Source organism: Pygocentrus nattereri, chromosome 25 (genome assembly GCF_015220715.1).
Source record: "Pygocentrus nattereri isolate fPygNat1 chromosome 25, fPygNat1.pri, whole genome shotgun sequence".
Classification (NCBI taxonomy): Eukaryota; Metazoa; Chordata; class Actinopteri; order Characiformes; family Serrasalmidae; genus Pygocentrus; species Pygocentrus nattereri.
In genome coordinates, this window is record NC_051235.1 from 7,553,289 (window position 1) to 7,575,131 (window position 21,843).

General features: G+C 39.4%; 1 protein-coding gene across 1 annotated transcript in view; it reads left to right on the forward strand.

Moving 5' to 3' along the window:
• The first annotated feature begins 242 nt into the window (after nucleotides 1-242).
• The window catches only part of LOC108436601 (calpain-2 catalytic subunit-like), a 29,796-nt gene continuing 8,195 nt past the window's right edge, over nucleotides 243-21,843 (forward strand). The window contains exons 1-15 of the mRNA XM_017713197.2: nucleotides 243-531; nucleotides 2,201-2,270; nucleotides 5,915-6,033; nucleotides 6,800-6,933; nucleotides 8,635-8,803; nucleotides 10,003-10,086; nucleotides 12,883-12,968; nucleotides 13,063-13,137; nucleotides 13,220-13,380; nucleotides 13,722-13,891; nucleotides 17,172-17,183; nucleotides 17,337-17,548; nucleotides 19,618-19,654; nucleotides 20,502-20,567; nucleotides 20,654-20,711. Of these exons, the coding sequence (XP_017568686.1) occupies nucleotides 295-531; nucleotides 2,201-2,270; nucleotides 5,915-6,033; nucleotides 6,800-6,933; nucleotides 8,635-8,803; nucleotides 10,003-10,086; nucleotides 12,883-12,968; nucleotides 13,063-13,137; nucleotides 13,220-13,380; nucleotides 13,722-13,891; nucleotides 17,172-17,183; nucleotides 17,337-17,548; nucleotides 19,618-19,654; nucleotides 20,502-20,567; nucleotides 20,654-20,711 (1,690 nt within the window). The 5' untranslated portion in view covers nucleotides 243-294. The remainder of the gene's footprint in view (nucleotides 532-2,200; nucleotides 2,271-5,914; nucleotides 6,034-6,799; nucleotides 6,934-8,634; nucleotides 8,804-10,002; nucleotides 10,087-12,882; nucleotides 12,969-13,062; nucleotides 13,138-13,219; nucleotides 13,381-13,721; nucleotides 13,892-17,171; nucleotides 17,184-17,336; nucleotides 17,549-19,617; nucleotides 19,655-20,501; nucleotides 20,568-20,653; nucleotides 20,712-21,843) is intronic.

The window sequence follows — 21,843 nt, forward strand, 5'->3', positions numbered from 1 at the left end:
GGTTCTTTGAGTGTCCATAGTTCTATCTAGAACCACTTTCTTTATTAAACAACGTGTGTACCTGCAGAATGCCAGGTTTGCAGAGACCTCCTCAATATTCCCTTCCAGCCCCAGCAGGGGGTGCAGTACCTGCAGGCAGGTAAACAGGTGGGGTTAGGCTCCTCCCCCTCCTCTACCTCACCCCTCCTCCCTGCAACACCTCAGCATCACACACTCTGACAGCATCACACACTCCAGCGAAGCCCTGCAGCGCAAACACTCTCAGATCCTCCCTGTGCTCGACTCGCCGTCAGGATGTCCAACATAGCTCACGAGCTGTCCAGGAGGCAGGACAAGGAGGACGGCCTGGGCAGCAACGAGAAGGCCATCATCTTCAACAACCAGGACTTCCAGAGCCTGCAGCGGGAGTGCCTGGAGCGCAGGACCCTCTTCTGCGACCCCACCTTCCCCGCCGATTCCAGCTCCCTCGGCTACAACCAGCTGGGCCGCTACTCCTCAAAGACCGCGGGGGTGGAGTGGAAGAGGCCTAAGGTAGGAGTTCAGGGCATTAGAGGGGGGTGTTGAGGGTGGGCGTGGGTTCTGCTGCCGCACATATCTGGCTAATAGACTTAAAGGAGAAATGACACCAAGTTTAAAATTCAGCATAATTTAACATTTAAGATGCGCACCAAGTCATTCAGAGTGGTTTGGTGTGAAATGCTCCATTCTGGGGAAAAGCTGGAATCGTGGTGATGTCCAGTGGTGGTGACGGGAACCAGACGTCTGTAAAGTGTCATGCCTCAAATCTCCCTCACAGAAAGTTATTATATGGAAGTTATTATATGTGGACAGTATGACTTCTGGTTCCCATCACCAACAGTGTGAAGAAATGTCTCTCTTCAATGCAGAAAAGTCGGTAGAATTCCCCTTTAATACCATGAAGAGGAACTTTCCTGTGTTGGATAACGTTCTACTGCTTATACAGACTGATGTTTTCATGTATGATATAAAAATTGTACATTTATAATATGATCCTATTGTGATGCTGGCAATATATGGACCATGCTGCTGAATTAGTTCAAACAGATCCCAGAGTCTGAATTTTTTTTTTTTTTTTATGTAGAATTCAAAACAATCAATGCGCCACATGACATTGAGAGAGTAATAAGTTAAATATATACAACATATCTATTCAGAATTTGAGGCTAGCACTCACAATATACTATAACTTCACAATATAAACATGTAAAACAGTGACATATATAAAATATTATAATGACCATTTGTAAATATGACTTACCATATAACTTCATGTTGTTCTCAAAATACTTGATGTCTGATGAATATTTTATATATCATCACATACATAGATTATAGTATTTCAAGCTATACTGTATTGAAATATTATTGTTGAATAAATTGGCAGAAATTAATGTGACGAGTTATTCAGAATGTCTGGAGTGTGTGTGTGTGTGTGTGTGTGTATATGTGTGTGTGTGTGTGTGGATGGATGGATGGATGGATGGATGGATATTCAGCTCTCCTGTTGAAGCTGAAATGCCAGTTTGCTGTCAAATACTGAACTGTTAATTATTAATGACAAGTATATTCAGACAGGAACACATGCAAAGGCAAACTGTTCCAGCTGAGCCGACTGTAAAATATTCCATTAAAAGCTTTGAATTTAGTGCTAAATGCAAATTCTGATGCTAATATTTTCATTAATGTTTTCATTAATGTTTTTGGTTTGCTAAATGCAGTTCCTGCTGCCAATGTTTCTTTGCTAAGTGTGGTTTGTTTTTTTGCTAAATTTAGTTTCAGCTTTTGCTCTTTTTGCTAAATTCAGTTTGTCATTTGCGCTGCTAACTACAAACCTTTAGCTTTTTTCGCTAAATGAGGCGTTCTCCTGCTAACTGTTGTTTGCTAACCTATTTTCCTAAACTGACTTTCCGCTGCCGATTTACTTTCTCTGACCTTTTTATTTCCGCTGATTTTGTTTTCCGCTAGCTGTCCTGTTTTGCTAAATTCCAGTTTAGCTTTTTTTGTTTCCACTGCTAACTGTTTGTGGTAAATTCCGTTTCTGCTGCTCATTTTTGTTCGCTAACTTTTTTCTGCTGCTATGCTGAGGCTAATTCTATTCCTTGACAGATTTTTTTAAAAGCAGTTTCTGCTGCTAGTGGATTTTTGTGCTAATTTTTTTGTCAATCTCCTGCTCTTCAAGGAGCTGTGCTCAAACCCTCTGTTCATTTCCGATGGAGCCACCAGGACGGACATCCGCCAGGGAGCTTTAGGTAAGCTTTCCTATCTCGCACAACGCTGAACACCTTTAAAACAAAGGCTCTTTAGCATCTGTCGGAAGTTTTCTCACAGAACAATAACCTGTTCCTGAATATTTCAGAGGGATTGTGTTGGTGCTAGCGCTAGCTGTAACCTATAGGGTAACTCATGAAAGCTCCTCATTCATGATGTATGTGTTTTAGTCTGAAGGTGTCATATGGAGAACTGGTCATTATACAGGGTTAAATTACCGTCTCTGCAGATTTCTAGAGTAAATATTTGCTCAGACAGGTTCTACGGTGTGGAAGCTTATGAGCGGAAAGCTGGTAACATTTGTGTAAAGTCTAAATTTGCAATTCCCTCCCACAAAACCATCCACCCCAAACTTACACAAAGCAGCTCAGCCCAACCTGATCCCGGTGACTCAGCGAACGCAGGTCCTGTATCAGGGCGTTCTAGCAAAGGGTCAATCTGCACAATATCCTTGGCCTCAAATCTCACATTAGCTCTTTTATCTGAGTTGAGTCACTGAGAACACAATCGTGTGGCGTATACACAAAAACACGCCTTCTACTGGTCTTAACCTACTTTCGTCATCATCTGGCTCCACGAAGGGCTTTAAATAGCAGGATACGTAGCACTTTCCTTCATGCACCAAGAGCCAGAGCCCAAAATATTTCAACAAAGCAATATTTTGGCTAGAAGAGCAAATTTCTAAATGCAGCTGATCTACCAAGACATGTTTGAAAACCTTGTATCTCAAACGGTAACTTTACAGGAGGAGGAAAAAACCTACTTTACTTTTAATGTAAGTCAATGGAACCAGACGTTTTTCCAGGTCATTTCGAGGTGTTTTTTTTGGTCCATTCATCATGAAATGTACACACAATGTAAAGAGCAACAGGTATTTTCAAATTATGTCAAAAACTGAAAAACAAGGTTTTCTTCTGACAACAGTAATATGTTGTGTTTTGGATGCTGGTGTGATGGTCAGCCAGACCAGACCATCTGGCTAGACCGTGTGACCAGTTAATACAGCACCAGACCTGCATAGACCATCATGGATAAATGCTGGTCTGTGCTTTATCTTTTTCAGCAGGGTTGTATTAAAGCTACAACTGAGCTACCAAGCAATGCAAGCTTATTACCTGGCAATTAGCATTGTGCAAACTGCATGTCTAAGTCTCAGTCACCTTAGTTGTTACGTAATCTCAAACAGACTTGCTCACTGAGCGCAGGGTGTTTGTATAACAAGTGGGGTTAGGCATTAGACAGGCACCGGGTATTGCATGCTGAAACCTGCTGCATGCTGTGATGCTGTATTTGTGGTAAAATTTTTGTTTGCAGGCAAAGATTTTTGCCGATCTGATTGAACACATTCCGATTACAGATTTGGAAAGTCTTACTTTAAGCTGCGTTCACATTCCAAGCCTCTTTGCTGAAATCTGATATTTTGCTCAAAACCGATCATTAAGGTCACATGGCAACAAATTGGCAAAGTATCAGATCTAGGACCACATTTGAAAGTGACACAGGTCGGATTTGAAAAGATAATTTGCGTGTCCACACAGCCCTGAAAACATCAGATTTGAGTCACATTAGGGCAAAAAAATTGTGTCACTTCAATCTGGTAATCTGAACGTAGCCTTACATGCTCACTACAAGTAATCCAATCCAAAATAACACGCATGCGTAAAGAACCACTTGGTGTAGATGTTACTATGACAGCAAGCATCACGTGAGTCCAGTCAGAGTGAGATGAGCAGCAGTGAGCAGTGCTTGTGTTTTTAACTGCTTGTCAGACTCAGGAAAACGTCCTTCACATGTCCTTGTTAAAGAAGTCCGAGAGGAAGACGTCGTGTTCTGAGATACAAGCTGGACATCCGTCCCACTGCCGTCTTTTAAAGATCAGAGCATAAACTTCATCTCCTGTGCAGACCAGTTTCTGCTCCACTATGTTGAACTGTATAAACTCTCACTGTGACATGATGCACATGCAGAAAGTACTTAAACTTTCCGATAGGGAATGTAATCGGATACAGGTGCTTACACGGATATTATTCTTCTATTTAATGGATTATTTACAAGAATACTCTCCTCATTTAATCAGATAGAAATTATATTCCAAATGATTGAACTATTAGTGGGATTATTAATGGATTATTAGGCTGCATGTAAATTTGGCTATTTCAATATAACTCGAGATTTCAATATTGATATTTTGGGGGGGGTGGGGGGGGGTGGTATCATGTAATCTCTAGTTACAAGCTAATTTCCAAAGTTGGGACACTGCATAAGATGCAAACACATGATAGAAAGCAGTGATTTATAAATCTATGTTAAGGCAAAATATCTAGTTTCATCTATCAATTTCATTGTTTTTTTTTAGCTTGTTTCTACATTCACTGTCCATTTTCGCAGCTCTACTCACTATATAGGTGTTCTTTGTAGTTCTATAGTTACGGACTGTAGTCCATCTGTTTCTCTGCACACTTTGTTAGCCCCCTTTTACCCTGTTCTTCAGTGGTCAGGACCCCCACAGGACCACCACAGAGCAGGTATTATTTGGGTGATGTATCATTCTTAGTGTCACTGCTGGACTGAGAATAGTCCACCAAACACAAATATCCAGCCAACAACGTCCTGTGGGCAGCGTCCTGTGACCACTGATGAAGGACTAAAGGATAACCAACACAAACTGATGAGCTATCGTCTCTGACTTTTCATCTATAAGACGGGAGTTTCTAATATAGTGGGCAGTGAGTGGATACACTGTCTGATCCACTCGTACCAACACAACACACACTAAAACACCACCATCACGTCACTGCAGTGCTGAGAATGATCCACCACCCAAATAATACTGCTCTGTGGTGCTCGTGTGGGGGTCTTGACCATTGAAGAACAGGACAGAAGGGGGTAAGTGCACCTACGTGATAAGTGGAGCTGATAAAATTGAGAAACAGTGTAGAAACAAGGTGTACTTGTGGAGTGTCAGTCCATGAACATGCCAGTCAGTGTATATGCTCGTTCTGAATTTGATGCCTGCAAAATCTTCCAAAAAGGTTGGTTCAAGACAATTTAAGACTAGAAATGTTGTTAAACATTCAAAAAACATCTAAAACAGGTTATACAGGTGACCCATCCAAGAAATATTCCTCTATGAGAAAGGATAGTTCCACTTTTCCAGAAATGCATAAACAAAAAATAAAAATAAATATGATAAATAATAAAAATATTCCCCCCCTTTGTACTGTTTATGATTCTGGGAATCTGGAGACACCTTCATGCATAAAGCACAAGGCTGAAAACCACTTGCAGTTAAGACTGTCCTATGAACAGCGGAAGCCATATGTCAAAAAATTCTAGAAACGCTACCGACTTCTCGGGGTTTGAGTTTTGTTCTTCAGGATAAAGTTGAAAAGCACCATCTAGACCGTTACCAGCTTAAAGTTCAAAAGCCAATATTTATCATGGTATGCAGCATTAGTGGTTCACATCTGTGAATGCATCCATGCCATATTTTTTAGGCTGGGCCACATAATATAAGTTTAAAGCAAGGAAACTTCATTTAGCTCTGTAATTTTGTCTGTCTTGGGTGGCTGACATTCATGTGTGATTCCTTATTTAAATTCCACTTTTCCTGTCACGTGACCAGGTGACTGCTGGCTGCTGGCGGCCATCGCCTCTCTGACTCTGGACAGCGAGATTCTAGCACGTGTGGTTCCTTCTGCACAGAGCTTTACAGAGGACTATGCTGGGATTTTCCACTTTCAGGTGGGATTTGTATGCTATGAAGTAACTGGGTAGCCTTAACATTTTGAGGTACGTCTCTAGAGCGAAACTTTCCACTTTAAACAATCTTAAAAATAGGAGGAACTCTTGCAAAACAACAGTTGCCCTGGGGGTGAAGTTTCTGTATGATCTTTATGACAAAGAAATGGAATAGATCCTCAACAAAATCAGGCTTCATGTCCCACTCGGAGCCCAAATTGAAGCTCTACTTGGATATTTCATTAGGGGAACCACTAGAAAAATACAATTATAATAGTTAAAAGTAAAAGAGGGAGAGGATGGCCTACAAAAAAGAGGGATGGAAACAATCAGAGGAATCCTGAATCCACTTATTAAGTAGCCTCAAGGCCCAAATAGAAGACGGAGTATTCTGAAGAAACTTTAATGAGCACTTCAGAGTTTACATTCCTATTTAAAAGCTAAGCGAAGGCTAGTAACCACATGCTGGCACGACTTGAGGTAGATGCTTAATAGAGCTTAATAGCTTTTAGCCATGATTGCAGTGGACTTGTTCATAGACATGCCTCGGACAGTAATGTATTTGATGAACACTTGGGAACACTTTTGACCAAATGCTAAACTAAATGCTAAGTGAAATTGCCATGTAAGTTAAATAGTTGTTTAGCTTTTATTTCGTATTATTTGTCGTCTCTGGGGCCCTTTTTTTCAAGGACAATCCCGTTTTTTGAGGGACACTTGGCAAGCATAGATTGGAGATATCAAACCTCTGACTCCTTCCTTTCTGCAGTTGTGGCAGTATGGCGAGTGGCTGGACGTCGTCATTGATGACCGTTTGCCTACAAGAAACGGGGAGTTGCTGTTTGTCCACTCTGCAGAGGGCAACGAGTTCTGGAGCGCCCTGCTGGAGAAGGCCTACGCTAAGTGAGGGTGTTTGCATGTGTAAACAAGGCAGCGTTTTTTTTTCTCTAGCCCAGTGTGTGTATGTTTTGTGTTTCAGTAGCAGTATCAAGCTGAGGTGGCTAACGGAAGGCAGAGTCATGCTTCAAGTTTAGCAAACATTGCTAACGGCAGACACTGCCCACAAAGCACACAAGCTCTGAAGGCATACTTACAGTATTAACTGAGGACATGGTGCGTGACCTGAAATTGTTTTCACTTCAGCCCAGGTTTACTGCAAAATACATTATTTCAGAGCTAAAGATAATGCAATAAGACCCCAACTTAAAATATATGGTTTGCCTAAATTACAAACTGCAAATCATTTTGAGCACTTTTGAACACCAGACCTTTAACAGTGTCTAATATAGGTTCATGAGTTCTATGAGTGCAAACGGCTTCACTCCGCCAGTAAGCTGCTCAGCTCACCAACCAATCAGCACTCAGTATCAGTAATTCCAACCAGTCAGCACTGAGTAGCTGTAATGCCAACCAGTCAGTAATGCCAACTTATCGGCACTCGGTAGCATTACTGCCAACAAATCAGCACTTAGTAGCAAGAATTCCAACCAATAAGTACTCAGCAGCAGTAATCCCAACCAATCAGCACTCAGGAGCAGTAATGCTAACTAAACAGCACTCAGTAGTAGTGATATCAACCAATCGATATTGCCAGCAGCTGCATTGACTCCCATTTACTGAGGGTTCGCTCATGTCTGCCTTGTAGCTCTTCTGCGGGCCTGAAGTAGCTTATTATTTATACAAGTGACAAAAATACAAAAAAGAGCAAAAAGTCAGTGATCAAAACATAATCCAATTTATTGTCAATAATAGTCTAAATAAACGATTCTTCCACTAAGCAATGTAATTTGTTCATAGTAGATTATGGTTGCCAAGCAAAATAATTGACAAAAAAAACTCATGCTTGCACTTAATATAACAAACGTAACATTTCACTTAAGCACCTAAAGGGAATGTCCATGCATTTTAAAGATTTCTGTGTAATTCAAACAGTGAGATGTAAAGAAAGTCATTTGTAGTGGTTTGGTGTTAACTGGTACATTGTGACGATATTAACTGACTCTGATTTCTTTGCAGTGCTGGTGATGAGAACCAATGGTCACAAGGGCCACAGCACAAACATAGCCATGTCTTTTACTGTCCAATACAACCAGTGAACCCACATGTGTCTTGAGTGTTAATGTGTAGTGAAGTGTTTTCTTTGTGTAATATTTGGTTCATTTCAGGCCAAAACGCACTCCGATTTACATGCACTTAATAGTTCGATAAGTAATCCAAACAACACATTTACATGCTCTTGAGTAATCAGATAATGTGAAACTCCAGGTCTACATGAGTCAGACAGTAATCAGATTTCTGCTTTGCAACCAGCCAATAACGTAATGTACAACTCGAACATCGCTTATTTTTTTAAAACATCACACCACTTTACCTGAAAATATGAACATACATGACCTAAAAGTTGAAGAATATTCATATCCTTCATTTCGTGTTTGGTTTCGTGTTTTGCTGCGTCTCGCGACATCCACCATCTGTTTTCGCTCATGATGCGAAAGAAATCAGAGTAAGAGCTGAACGCATGTATACGCACTCAATGTCTCAGGCGTAAGGTAATGTATTTGAAACCATCTCATGTTAATAACTTTCTGTGATGTTTCTCTCCAGGGTGAACAGCTCCTATGAGGCTCTTTCTGGAGGGTCCACCACAGAGGGCTTTGAGGACTTTACCGGCGGCATCTCTGAGAGTTACGAGCTGAGGAAAGCTCCACCCACTTTGTTCAACATCATCAAGAAAGCACTGAGTCGGGGCTCTCTGCTGGGCTGCTCTATAGACGTGAGCATTAAATCTGACTCAGTAGTTTAGAAGAATTGCTGTAATTTGCTTACTAGTCACTCTAGCACTACACAGAGTGTTACTAGATGAAGACATAAATGGCTCATTCCATGAAAAGCAGTGCCATTTGGATCCATAGCATTCAGCAGCATTCAATGTATAAGGGACAAAAAATCTAGTGTCTTTAAAACTTAAATATCATCAGAACAAAACTTTCTATTACCAAAAATAACTTTACAGGAAAAGGAAAAACTTTCTTAACTTCTCTTAACCATTTGTACTGGTCCGTTTGTCATGAGATTTTGACATTGTTATTAGCAACTGGTACTTTAACATTACGGTAAATATAAAGATACAAGGTTTCGTTTGTGATATCAACATAAAAAAAATTGTTTCATCTACTCATGCATTGTTTCCTGTGGCACTGGCTGCACAGAGCCCCAAAACTGGCAGATCCACCCCAATGCTTAACACTCGGCAAGGCGTTCCTTTCATCAAATGCTGCTCCTTTTTTCTCCTAGCATACCTTTTAGTGATTGTGCCCATTTTAGGTTAATCCATAGCATTTGTTTCCAAAATTTCTCTGGCTTAACTAGATGTTGTTTTGCACACTTCAGACATTGACATTTGTGCTTGGGCCGCTAGTTATTACAGTAAGTTAAACAATAAAAAGTAAAAGCTAAGCTGTTATTAAGCTAACTTTCATCGTCCATTCAACACAGAATTTAGTTTTTTTCCATCCTTGGCAGGTCCATCACAAAACATGACCACCCTGTCACACAGTTTGGATAGAGCAAACGATTTTTGATGTCTTCTAAGCAAACTTCACAGAAGAGCTATGTAATTTACTTTAGAATAACTGACATTTAAAGATCTAACACTGACAGTGTGGCAGCCACTTTTGCATGAAATACTGAGACAGAGCTATATTTCTGTGTTATACGGCACATGTGGGAAAATCTGTTTCTCAGATTAGTTGTATGTTACTTGTATGCAGTTCAATATACTGTCGCATAAGTCACTCTTACATCATTGGTTGAAAACAATTTTTAAAAATTATATAATCAAATGTCAAATCGGATACATCCACATATATGCAGAGGCTAATCTCCTTCGTGTGCTATGGTAGGAGTGTAGAAATATTATGCTGTACTATGAAAAACTGTTACAAGCGTTTGTTGTGTTTAATTTCTGAGCAGATCACCGGCTCATATGAAAGCGAAGCTATAACCAGGCAGAAGCTGGTGAAGGGCCACGCCTACTCTGTCACTGGAGCAGAAGTGGTCAGTGCCGTCTCACACACACATAAGCAAACAACACCTGCACACACCCTCACCTGCAGTCTCTTTGTGATAGATGTCAAACTTGTATGTGTTTTTTAATCACTTTCTCAAATACATACATTCATTTATGGGTTGCTTTGCTCAAGCAGCCTTTCTTTTATTTAATTTCCAGGCCAAACAGCCATTAAGGACAAGTTATTAGTTTTTCAGCATCAGGAAAAAACCAATGGAACAGAATGGGAAATTCTTTATGGGACTCTAAATGCCAGTTGCATCTTTTAACTACAACTGTAACATCAAATTCAAACACTGACGCACTAATAACACTGACACATACTGTAGTGGTTAACACCTCTGCCTTCTATGCTGTAGACTGGGGTTCAATCCCTGCCTGGGCAAGCACCCTACACTATACCAATAAGAGTCCTTGGGCAAGACTCCTAACACTGCCTTCACCTACCTGTGTAAAATCACCAAATTGTAAGTCACTCTGGATAAGAGCGTCCGCCAAATGCCGTAAATGTAATAACAAACCGAAGACTTAAGGCAAAGGCAGATAGCAACGTTGCCAAGTAGTGATTGGAGGACTGAGGAAAGGAAGGCAGAACTTGATTTTTTCTTTAAAATATATTTATATTATTTAAAATACATTTATGTCATAGTTATATTTAACAGAAAATTACACAACAAATTAGTATAATCTTTTTTTAGTATTTAGTGTGTACATTTTTGCTTTATTACAGCTTCCACTGTTTTGTGGAGACTTCAAATAGGAAAGCTCTCAAAGAAGATCTTTAAGTGCTGTTTATCTGATGATGACAGCTTGGTGGTCTACTGGGTTTTGCGGGTGGTTGTTGGGAATTCTGTTTTCTCAGTATCTTTGGAACATTTTTGGAACTCCTAGCTTTAGAAAAACCTATTTTTCATCTATTTTCCTTTTATTCACACCTCCTCATGCAGGTGGATTGTCTTATATCTAATCTTCTCAAAAATATCTCCTGAAAGACTCACATAATGGCTATTTTGACTGGAAAGTGGTCTCTAACTAGATCATCATGCACAGGTGATTCATGACAGCAGAAGATCGTAACCTGCAGAAGATCATGCTGGTTTTAATTGAAGTAGAGCCATGAGGACATGTGTAAAGTCAAATGAGTTGACATTTTTAAATATTTACTAGTTTACTACTAACTAGTACTGTTTATACTTTTATGGACTCTTCAGAAATGGTCAATGTGACTTCTATAGTGAATGAATACTTGCATTTTCACAACGTGCAAATAGTTCAATATAAAAAGACAGTTTGTTTCAACTCAAGCCTCAGTGACTTGCATAGAGATGCTGATTTTATAAGTGATTCCAAGTTTGCTCAGTGAGTCATTCTGTTTGAAAATGCAAATGTGGCATACACTGATAATAGATTCTGATCCATGTGTAAGCTGCTTTATGTTGTGTAGGCCAGCATTTTTCATACTTTTTATGAAGTTTTATGCCCAATTAGCTGGCAGTTAGCCATTAGAAATGATTATACAGCAATTATAAAACAACTATGACCTTAATTCCTAGACATTATCACAGAATTTGCACTTTTTGGAAAGCATGATATGTAGACTTCATTCACCTGAAATCATCACAGACACAATATCACTTGTTTATGAGTAAAATAAGCAGAATGTATGGGTTAACTGGTATGTGTGTTACACTGGCCTAGGCTGACTCGGTAGATCAAATTGCCAAATGCGCTAATGTCCCTCAGTGCTATTACATAAGGCTATGTACCGTTGCTGACACCAGTGCAGTCACCACCCTACCTATTCCAACATTTCCACCCTAATACTAAACAATAGCAATCAATTAGAAGGCTGAATTAACACAAACTAAAACCAGCACTGCGGCACCCTTCACTATAAAGCATGCATCTACTTACCATAGGCACATTTGTCCAATGAAAACAACAACACTACATTAAAATCAAACAACTGACGTACAAAATATGGAAGAATTCAGCTTAATTTCAACTTAAAAACCTAAACCTAAAATTCCTGGACTAAAGCATACTGCTGCAGTAGGTGAAGCCAAAGAAGTTAACATGACTGAGATAAAATCAGAAAGCTGATCTGTACAAAGACAAGAAAAACAACACAGCGAACTTAACACCCTAAACCTAATCTTTGTAGGTGAAAGCATACTGTCACCATGAACATGGAAAATGTTTATGATCCATTTATGTCTTACCTTTGATGACATTAACTTTGACATTTCACAAGCCCATTTTTGCCTTTGTAGTAAAAGAGCATTGTAAATCAAATTCACAAACTCACAACAGTGGTTTTTTTTGGCTTTGAATGGGTAGAAAGCAAGATATTGTATGGGACAGAATGGGAAATACTTTATGGGACTTTAAATACCCACAGTTACATCTTTTAACTACAACTGTAACATCAAATTCAAACACTGCAGCACTAATAACAAACTGAAGGCTTGAGGCAAAGGCAGATCGCAACGTTGGCAAGCAGTGATTGGAGGGCTGAGGAAAAGAAGGCAGAACTTGATGATTTGTAAAAAAAGAAAAGAAAAAAAAGGTCAAAAACAGAACAAGTAACCATCTAACGATAGACGACTGCATATTGTAGAGATTATACATTGCTTTATATTACATAGCACTGCACTACTCCTTAATTAACACACAGATAGATATTGTTCTCTGGAAGATTGCATTGAATTTTGGGAAGGATGTGCATTTAAAATCAGTGCTGTACACTATAGAGGGTGCACTGATGCTTGTTTCTGCTCTAGGTCCATGTATATGGTAGTCCGGTTGAGCTGGTGCGGCTCCGGAACCCATGGGGTCAGGTGGAGTGGATGGGCGCGTGGAGTGATGAGTGAGTCCGTCATATATAGACTGGATAAACCATTGATTTTTGTATCCTTCTGTACTAGTGTTGTGAAATTTGACCAAGGGTTAATGTTTCTTAGCTCCAAAGAGTGGGACCGGGTGCTACCAGAGGAGAAGGCCAAACTGGATTACTCAGCAGATGATGGAGAGTTCTGGTGAGGATGGCGAGACATTTTGCTCAAGAAGACCCAGAGCAACCGTTTTGATTTCTTCAACTTCCTTCCGTCTTTCTTACAGGATGGCCTATTCAGATTTTATTCAGCAGTATTCTAAGCTGGAGATCTGTAACCTCACTCCAGACACTCTAAGCAGTGATGGGGTGTGTCGCTGGAGCCATCACCAGTTTGAGGGCACCTGGAGGGTTGGCTCCACTGCCGGTGGCTGCAGGAACAATCCAGGTGCCTCTCTATCATAATATACGTCTCTAGTTTTATTGATTTTATTACAGTTCTAAACAACAAATGTGCTGGACATCTTATTTTTCTCCATTTTCGATAGCTTACACAGAAGCATCTATAAGGCACACAGACCAACGTGAAGTCTAGATTCTTGGTTTCGATACTTTTCTTCCAGTCATACAAACATCACACTTTGCAAAAATCCCAAAAATGTACACATTAAATAAAATGATTTAAATTATCCGTCCAACAAAACTAATGAGATTAAAGAACAGAATGCTTTTAGAAATGGAGAAAGACATGTGAAAGACTAAAAGGTAATATTTCTTGTTTTTGTCCAGCTACATTCTGCTCAAACCCCCAGTTTGTAATAAAGCTGGAGGAGGTGGATGATGACCCCCATGATGGAGTAGACGGCTGCTCATTCCTGGTTGGTCTGATGCAGAAAGACGGACGCAAAGAAAGACAGTTCGGACGGGACCTGAACACCATTGGATTTGCCATCTATAAGGTAAGATGAAAGATCAGAGTCTTTAAGTGCTCCTGAGGTGTTACCATGATGTTCCTGTAGTGTTACCAGCATTACATTAGCACTACCATAGTGTCACCCCTAAGCTACCAAAATATTCCATATTATGTTTACAGTAGTTCCATGGTACATTTTTATCTCCTACTGTAACACGTCCTTCCACTGTGTGACTTGCACAACTTCAGATTTTTTAAAGTTGACGGTTATGTATTGAACGTCGACTCAACTTCAACCAATCGCTGATAACGTCATGAATAAAACCACAGGAGAAGGCATTGCATCGCAATAAGTAATAAATCTGTGACAAAGACAACTCCACAGGTTAGTAGCAGGTGACATGCCCTTTCCAATGAGCCAGGAATGTTGCAAATTTGTATCCAAGTTAGGTGCACCATAGGCGGCCTTGGCAAAATGCTTGCCCGAGGCAGAGGTCCAGAGTGCCAGAGAAATTTAGAGTACTGTACCTTCATGAAAAGAAGGGAAACTGGCCTCAAACATTTCAGTACTATGGGGTGTAATGCCCACTCTCCATTGACACATGACTTTTTATTGAAGTCTTTGTGAAACCAGAGAAAACAATGTTCAATATCTGGTTTTCAGAGCACTATAGGAGAAATGTTACAAATTCGTCCACAGGAGAGCCTGAAGTACCCTTTCTGACGAGCCCTGGATCACACTGCTAACCTTCAGGAAACCAGAGATATGGATCCCAAAATCACCGCTCCTCTTCGCTGAGGCGTCCTTGTTAATGTCATAATCGGTGACTAGTCAACATCAAATTTAAAAGTGTCATCGCCGAGTAGTAAAGTCAAAAAGTCAACTAGTCTATGCAACCCATAGTGAGTTAGATAGTGTGGACAGAACAGCAGATACTCTGTCCTAATACTGTGGTAACACCACAGGACTAACTTCCGTGACATATCAAGTCTTCAGAAAACACTTTTAATTTTAATACTGTAGGTCAAGTGCAAAAGAAAAACTTTTGAACATAATGAATAATAACATACAATAGTACCATTGTTTGACTTAGGATTGGTCAAACTGCAGCAACTCATACTGTGGTAACACTACAGGACCATCTTTGGTAACCTATCAAGTCTTCAGAAAATACTTAAGATTTCTTTTGCAAGTACTAAAAGTATGTCCTCCAGTCATTATAACTTATAATATTTTACTATAGTGTCACAATGTGGCTTAGGATTGTTCAAACTGCAGAAATATTGTCCTAATTCTGTGGTAACACTGCAGGATCAATTTCAGGAACATGTCAAGTCTTCGGAAAGTACTGTTTGAATTTTAGTACTGTAGTTAATTGCATAAGAAAAACTTTGTTTTCCAGTCATAATTTCTAACTTTTTATACAATAGTACCGATGTGTGGCTTACCAATTGGTCACACTGCAGAAACGTACACTGTGTACACAATTATTAGGCAAGTGAGTATTTTGACCATAATATGATTTTTAGGCATATTTTCTAACTCCAATGTGGATAAACCTGAATGCTTAATGGATTTAAGCATAGCAGGTGATGTGTAACTGTGTAATGAGGGAGAGTGTGGCCTAAGGAGGTCAACACCCTATATCAAGGTGTGCATAATTATTAGGCCAAAAGGGCCAAAAAAGAAATTGAACTGACTCTGAAAAGTCAAAAATGACCAAAAGTCTCTCAGAGGGATGCAGAACTCTTGAAATTGCTAGGATATTGGGGCGTGATCACAGAACCATCAAACGTTTTGTTGCAAATAGTCAACAGGGTCGCAAGAAACGTGTTGAGAGAAAAAAAAGACGGGCAAAATAACTGCCAAGGATTTGAGAAGAATCAAGCATGAAGCTACCAGGAACCCATTATCTTCCAGTTCTGTCATATTCCAGAACTGCAACCTAGCTGGAGTACCAAGAAGTACAAGATGTTCAGTGCTCAGAGACATGGCCAAGGTAAGGAAGGCTGAAACCCGACCACCACTGAACATAAGCTGAGGTGTCTAGATTGGTCCAAGAAGAATCTGAAGACAGATTTTTCAAAGGTTTTATGGACTGATGAAATGAGAGTGACTCTTGACGGACCAGATGGATGGGCCCGTGGCTGGATCAGTAACGGGACAGAGCTCCACTTCGAGTCAGACGCCAACAAGGTGGAGGTGGGTTACTGGTATAGGCTGGTATTATTAAAGATGAGCTGGTTGGACCTTTTCGTGTTGAAGATGGGCTCAAAATCAACTCCCAAGCCTACTGCCAGTTTTTAGAAGACACTTTCTTTAAGCAGTGGTCAAGGATGAATCTGCATCTTTCAAAAAGACAATGATTTTTATGCAGGACATGCTCCATCACATGCATCCAAGTACTCCTCTGCATGGCTCGCCAGTAAAGGCGTTAAAGATGAAAAACTTATGACATGGCCCCTTCCTCACCTGACCTGAACCCAACTGAGAACTTGTGGGCAATTCTTAATCGGGAGATTTACAGTGAAGGAAAACAGGACACCTCTCTGAACAGCGTCTGGGAGGCTGCGGTCACTGCTGCACAAAAAGTTGATCGTCAACAGATCAAGAAACCGACAGACTCCATGAATGGAGTTCACTGTTATTGAAAAGAAGGGTGGCTATACTGGTCACTGATTTTTTTTTTTATATGTCAGAAATGTTCATTGGACAGCTTTGAGTTGTTTGTTTATAATTCTCACTTGAACAGATGAAAATAAAGTGAGAGGGGAAAATGTTTTTCATTTAGCTGCGTAATAATTCTGCGCAATAATAGTTGCCCAATAATTGTGCACATATATATATATTCTCCTAAGCAAGCCAAAACCTCACTTTTACTTTCTTAAACATTCATGTTTGATGTTTATTAACATTTTGGATTAACCAAGAGCACTGTAGTTGGTCATTAATAAAAATAATCCTCAAAAATAAGACTTGCCTAATAATTGTGCACACAGTGTATACTGTGGTAACACCATAGGACCAATTTTAGCTTCTATCGCTTTATATCCACTTATGTAAAAGTGCACTTTGGTTTGTATAATAGAATTTAAAAATAATGACTTTGTTCACCATAATGTTATTATATTATACAGGTGCACCTTAATGTGACTAAGAATCACTAACACTACATAAACTTTGTGGAAATACTGTAATAACACCGCAGGACGAACTGTAGCATTCATAACCCCATCTCCTTTTATCAGAAAGTATGTTTCAGATTTTAGTACTGTATATATCGTTTGCAAAAGAAAAACTTTATTCTCTGGTGTGTTTGTTTCAGGTTCCAGATGAGGTGCGTATGCCTGTTGTGATATTTTCCGTTCATGTGACCATCCGCAAGATAAAGATATAAATACTTTTGTTCTTTAGTACAGATTTGCATTCCTTTTCCTTTGAATATGACAAGCAATTCTATCTGTGCGTTTTCTATCTGTGCGTGCTACAGTATAAAGGTGACAACAACGTCCACCTGGGTCCTGACGTGTTGCTGCGTCAGAGAGCCATCGCCATGAGCAACACCTTCATAAACTTGCGTGAGGTGTGTGGCCGCTTCAAACTGCCGCCAGGAGAATACGTCATTATCCCCTCCACCTTCGAGCCGCATCTCAAGGGCAGTTTTATCCTGCGCGTGTTCGCTGAGAAGCAGGCCACAGCCAGGTACGGCCCTTTGAGATTGGATCCTGGTGGGATTAGAGTCCACTAACACAGTGCTAAAGCTTCTGGAGGGCCTGAGAATCCTGTCAGGAGTGCGACCCCCCCGGAATGTCTAATAACCAATGACTGAACCATTTGATTTGGCTGGATTTCGACATCATTTCTCAATTAAGTGTATTCATTTTACATTCTAGAACCATTATATTCTAGATGTAATGCATGTTGAGTATGTATTATATTCTAGAACCACACAAAAATAATAACTAAAAGCAATTTTTGTTCATTTGTTTTTAACAGTAGTTTTTAAGGATGTAACAGTACAGCATATTGTAGCGTATCAACGTATCGCAGCGCATTGTGTTATCCTGGGGTTATCAGATTGGCTTGTGAGCAGAGCATTTTATGGGGAATTTATAGAAACAGTGAAATTTAACTTAAGCATCTTTTCAGCCACAATTCATTTTTTCCTTATCAAAAACTTGTCTAAAATGGAATTCTTCATTTTGTGTGACGTTACACTCCTAGTTTTGTGCTCCAAGTGAAGATGGTAAGGTTGCACGGCATTTTATTCATTAACCACTCCTTTCTACAGTCTAAAAGACCTACCTCATTTAAGCAATAGAACAGAGAGGGTGTGTGTTATCGCAAAATAACATTTCGTTATGTTTAAGGAACCTCAAAAACATTTAAGGCACCTCAGTGTACCTGCAGCACCATTTTAAGGTGGCACGGAACATTCAAATGAGAAGCTGGTAAATAAGAAGCTGACTTGACCTTAATATGTATGTATGCCTTGCTTATTTAAGAGCTTTGACAGCTTTGGAAACCACTTTTATAAGTTTTTATAAAATATTGCGCACTAGAATGTGCAGGCTACATGTATCCAGTCCACCAATCTAGCTAATCTTCTCGTAGAAAATCTGGAGATGCAGCTAAAGTGTTTACATGTCTTTAATTTCTGGTCTATTTTGTTTTCTATCCACTTGCAGGGTTGTAAAAGCAGTGATGACCCCAAAGAACTTGTAGAGAGGAGAATTACCACTCTGTAATGTCTTCTGGGTTTCTCAAACCCTAGAGGGCGCTCACAAGCGAGTCCAAAATGAATGGCTTAAGATGGAGCATTTGATCAAAATCATAGCTTATAAATGCTTAAACATTTTTTATATAAAACAATAAATTCATTTATGAGATTAAAACATTTTAACACTGCTGTTATATTTGTAAGAGTTTTTGAACTCGTTATAGGCGTTTAAACGGCACCTTGTGTATGTTCATGACCTCTGTGGGTGCCAATGAGTCAATGAGCTGCTCCGCTTGCCAACCAATCAGCACTCACTAGCAGTGATGTCAGTGTCCTGCTGCCCAAATACCGTTTGCTGTAGAAAAAAGCAAACTTACAGGTAAATGTTCTTAGTTTTTTTTTTTAGTGAAATACATCCTCCTGCTTTCTAAAATTAAATGAAAGTTCTAGGCAAGAGGCAAGAGACTAGAAACAATTTTACCTTTTTGTTTAGCATTATAGCTCTATTGACCCCTTTCATTGAGGACTCGCTCATGCTTTTTATATAACAGGGGAAATAGGAAGAGGCCAGGCTCCCGATAAACTGGCTCTGATGACAGTCAGAGTCACAGCTTGCCTTCCAAAATGGCGATGTGATGTTCTTAATGTAATCGGATACTATAAATAGGACATTCAAGAATCATTCTAATGTAAATGTAGCATCTGTTGCATTCAAGAACCTCACTACGAACTCTAAAAAACTAAAAAACACTTAATGAGTCATAAAAACGATTAGACTAAATAATCGTAGCATTAAAACCACCTCGTTTCTACACTCACTGTCCATCTTATCAGCTCCACTTACTATATAGGTGCACTTTATAATTCTGCAGTTACAGACTGTAGTCCATCTGTTTTTCTGTGAAATACAGTGGTCACATGACATAATCTGAAAAATAAGGTGGAGAGTTTTACAGTTTTGTTTTGATTGAACTGTATATGCCAGTGCCTATTTCCTATAGAATCTCACACAGTTCCCATAAATGCCTCAACCCTCTCTCTGTGCCTTCAGCCCGATGGAGTCAGACATCCGTGCTGATATTAAAGAGGTAAACAAAATGAAACGCACTACACTGCGCAAATGTACCTCTTTTTTTAGACGTAACACTCCCCACAGACCCAACTTGTACCTCACTCACTCATTTTTAGCAAGCTGAAGACTCTCCAGAAGAGTGCGCTGTTAGCACTCCATGTTGGCACATGGTATTCGGGTTTTAGGCAGAATCTCAAATGGCTCCTTTCTCCCTACAAAGTGCAGCACATAGGTCTTAATATAATGGCTACTGCATCTAAACAGAGCTCAGTGAGTCTAACAGAGAACCACTCTGGATTCAGTCATGTGTCATTCAACTCATACTGGACATGACGAACAATGTTTGTGTGTAAAAGCCAAAATTTCATCATTCACATAGTGCACTATATAGGGAGCATTGAGCCATTTGAGATTCAGCCGTAGGATCTTCTGAGGAATGATCTAATAGATGTTTAATACAGACCATTAATGGCCAAATTTTGTTGCAATTTTCTGCATTTAACCTGCACGTTTGATGTTAAAGAATTTTAACTCTAGCACTTAAAAGGAACTTCTATCTGTTACATGGTTCTGAAACATGAATAGGAGTTATCTGCTTTTGCCAAAAAAGTCAATTTAATGGTTGTAAGTTATGTGTAATTGTTGAGTTATTTTTACGTAATCAAAACAACTCAACTGCTTTTACAAATGAATTCTTCTATGCATATGCATGTCTTATTCAAATTCCTGATTAAGTAAAAGTAATATTTTGATAAGTTTGGATATCAGTATATTCATATAATCATGCACCATCTCTGCCGTATAGCATCTATATCTACTATCCACGTAACAAGTCGACTAATCACATCACTTGCGATTGATAGGAGGATGTCTCAGAGAAAGATGTGGACCCCCATTTCAAGCACCTTTTCAAGCAGATCGCTGGAAACGTATGTCAACATATTTAACTATTATCTTAATCGTGTCATGTATTTTGTGGATTTTTCAGCTGTCAATCTTTTTCTCTGCTCTTCAGGATTCTGAAATTTCAGCAGTTGAGCTGAAGAAGATTCTGGACAGAGTCGTGTCTCAGCGTAAGACGTAGTTTTTTCTGATTTCTGTTATCTTTTAGACCTTTTGGTGTATTGAGAAAGGTACATATTAGAGTTTAAAATGTTGGTAACACTTTCTTTGGATGGTCCACTCTCAGTATATGGCCTGTATCTTTAAGTAACATTCAATTAAACATCTATTTTCATGCACCTCAACTTAAAACTGCCCCTAACCTTAAACCTAACCTTGACCTCAAGGCAAAATCTACACCTACTCCTACACTCTTAGCAAAAAATGTTCTATATTGTACCAAAAAAAAGTTATTTGGCTTGTTATAATAGTGGAAGAGTTCTATATAGATCCATCCAAAACACATTCTCTATCAGTCTGAAGAACCCTTTCACGATGCAGAGAACCCTTCCACTTAAAAGCTTATTACATACTAAGGCTTATTGTTCAATAACTACAAGGAATTTAATGCAAAATAGCTGAGCTATTCTTAGATTATAGAAGTGGGCCCTAGCCATTTAAGAGGTTAAATACTGTTTGGACTCAAGGTAAGTTGAGATTTCAGGTTCAGGTCATCTCATCTCCTACTCTGACCTGCTTAAGTTTTTGTCCCCCTCATGTTAAGTTTTTTCTTCCTCCTGACACTTTTCTTAGGCCTATTAAGCAGTTTCTAATCTGGCATAGTGGAGCCACCCATGTTGTTGGCAGCGACAAAGGTCCACAAGATCGACAGGAGAAGAACGCATTATTCAAAAAGAAACATTTGAGATGCTGTTTGCAGGCATTGATTGATTAATAAATTGGAATGTATTGGAATTTAGATGTAAAGTAGAATTAAAACACCACAGCAAGCTATTTTAACAATAATATTGTTCTACAAATGTTTATGCACAAATACTTCAAAAATGATAAAATTAAACAATTGTGGCATGTGCAGACGTTTGGACACCACCTCCTTTGGCAGGCATCACACAGCAAGGAGTATTTTAGTTCTGTACTTCTAGATCTGCAATATTCTTGGGCTGCCTTGCATGCACAGCATGTTTAAGATCCACCCACAGACTTTCAGTAGTGCTCTTGTCAGGTCACTCTTTGGGACATTCTAAATGCTCTGGTTTGCAGTTGCTGAAGTACTTTGTGGTGGATTTTGAGGTATGTTTTGGA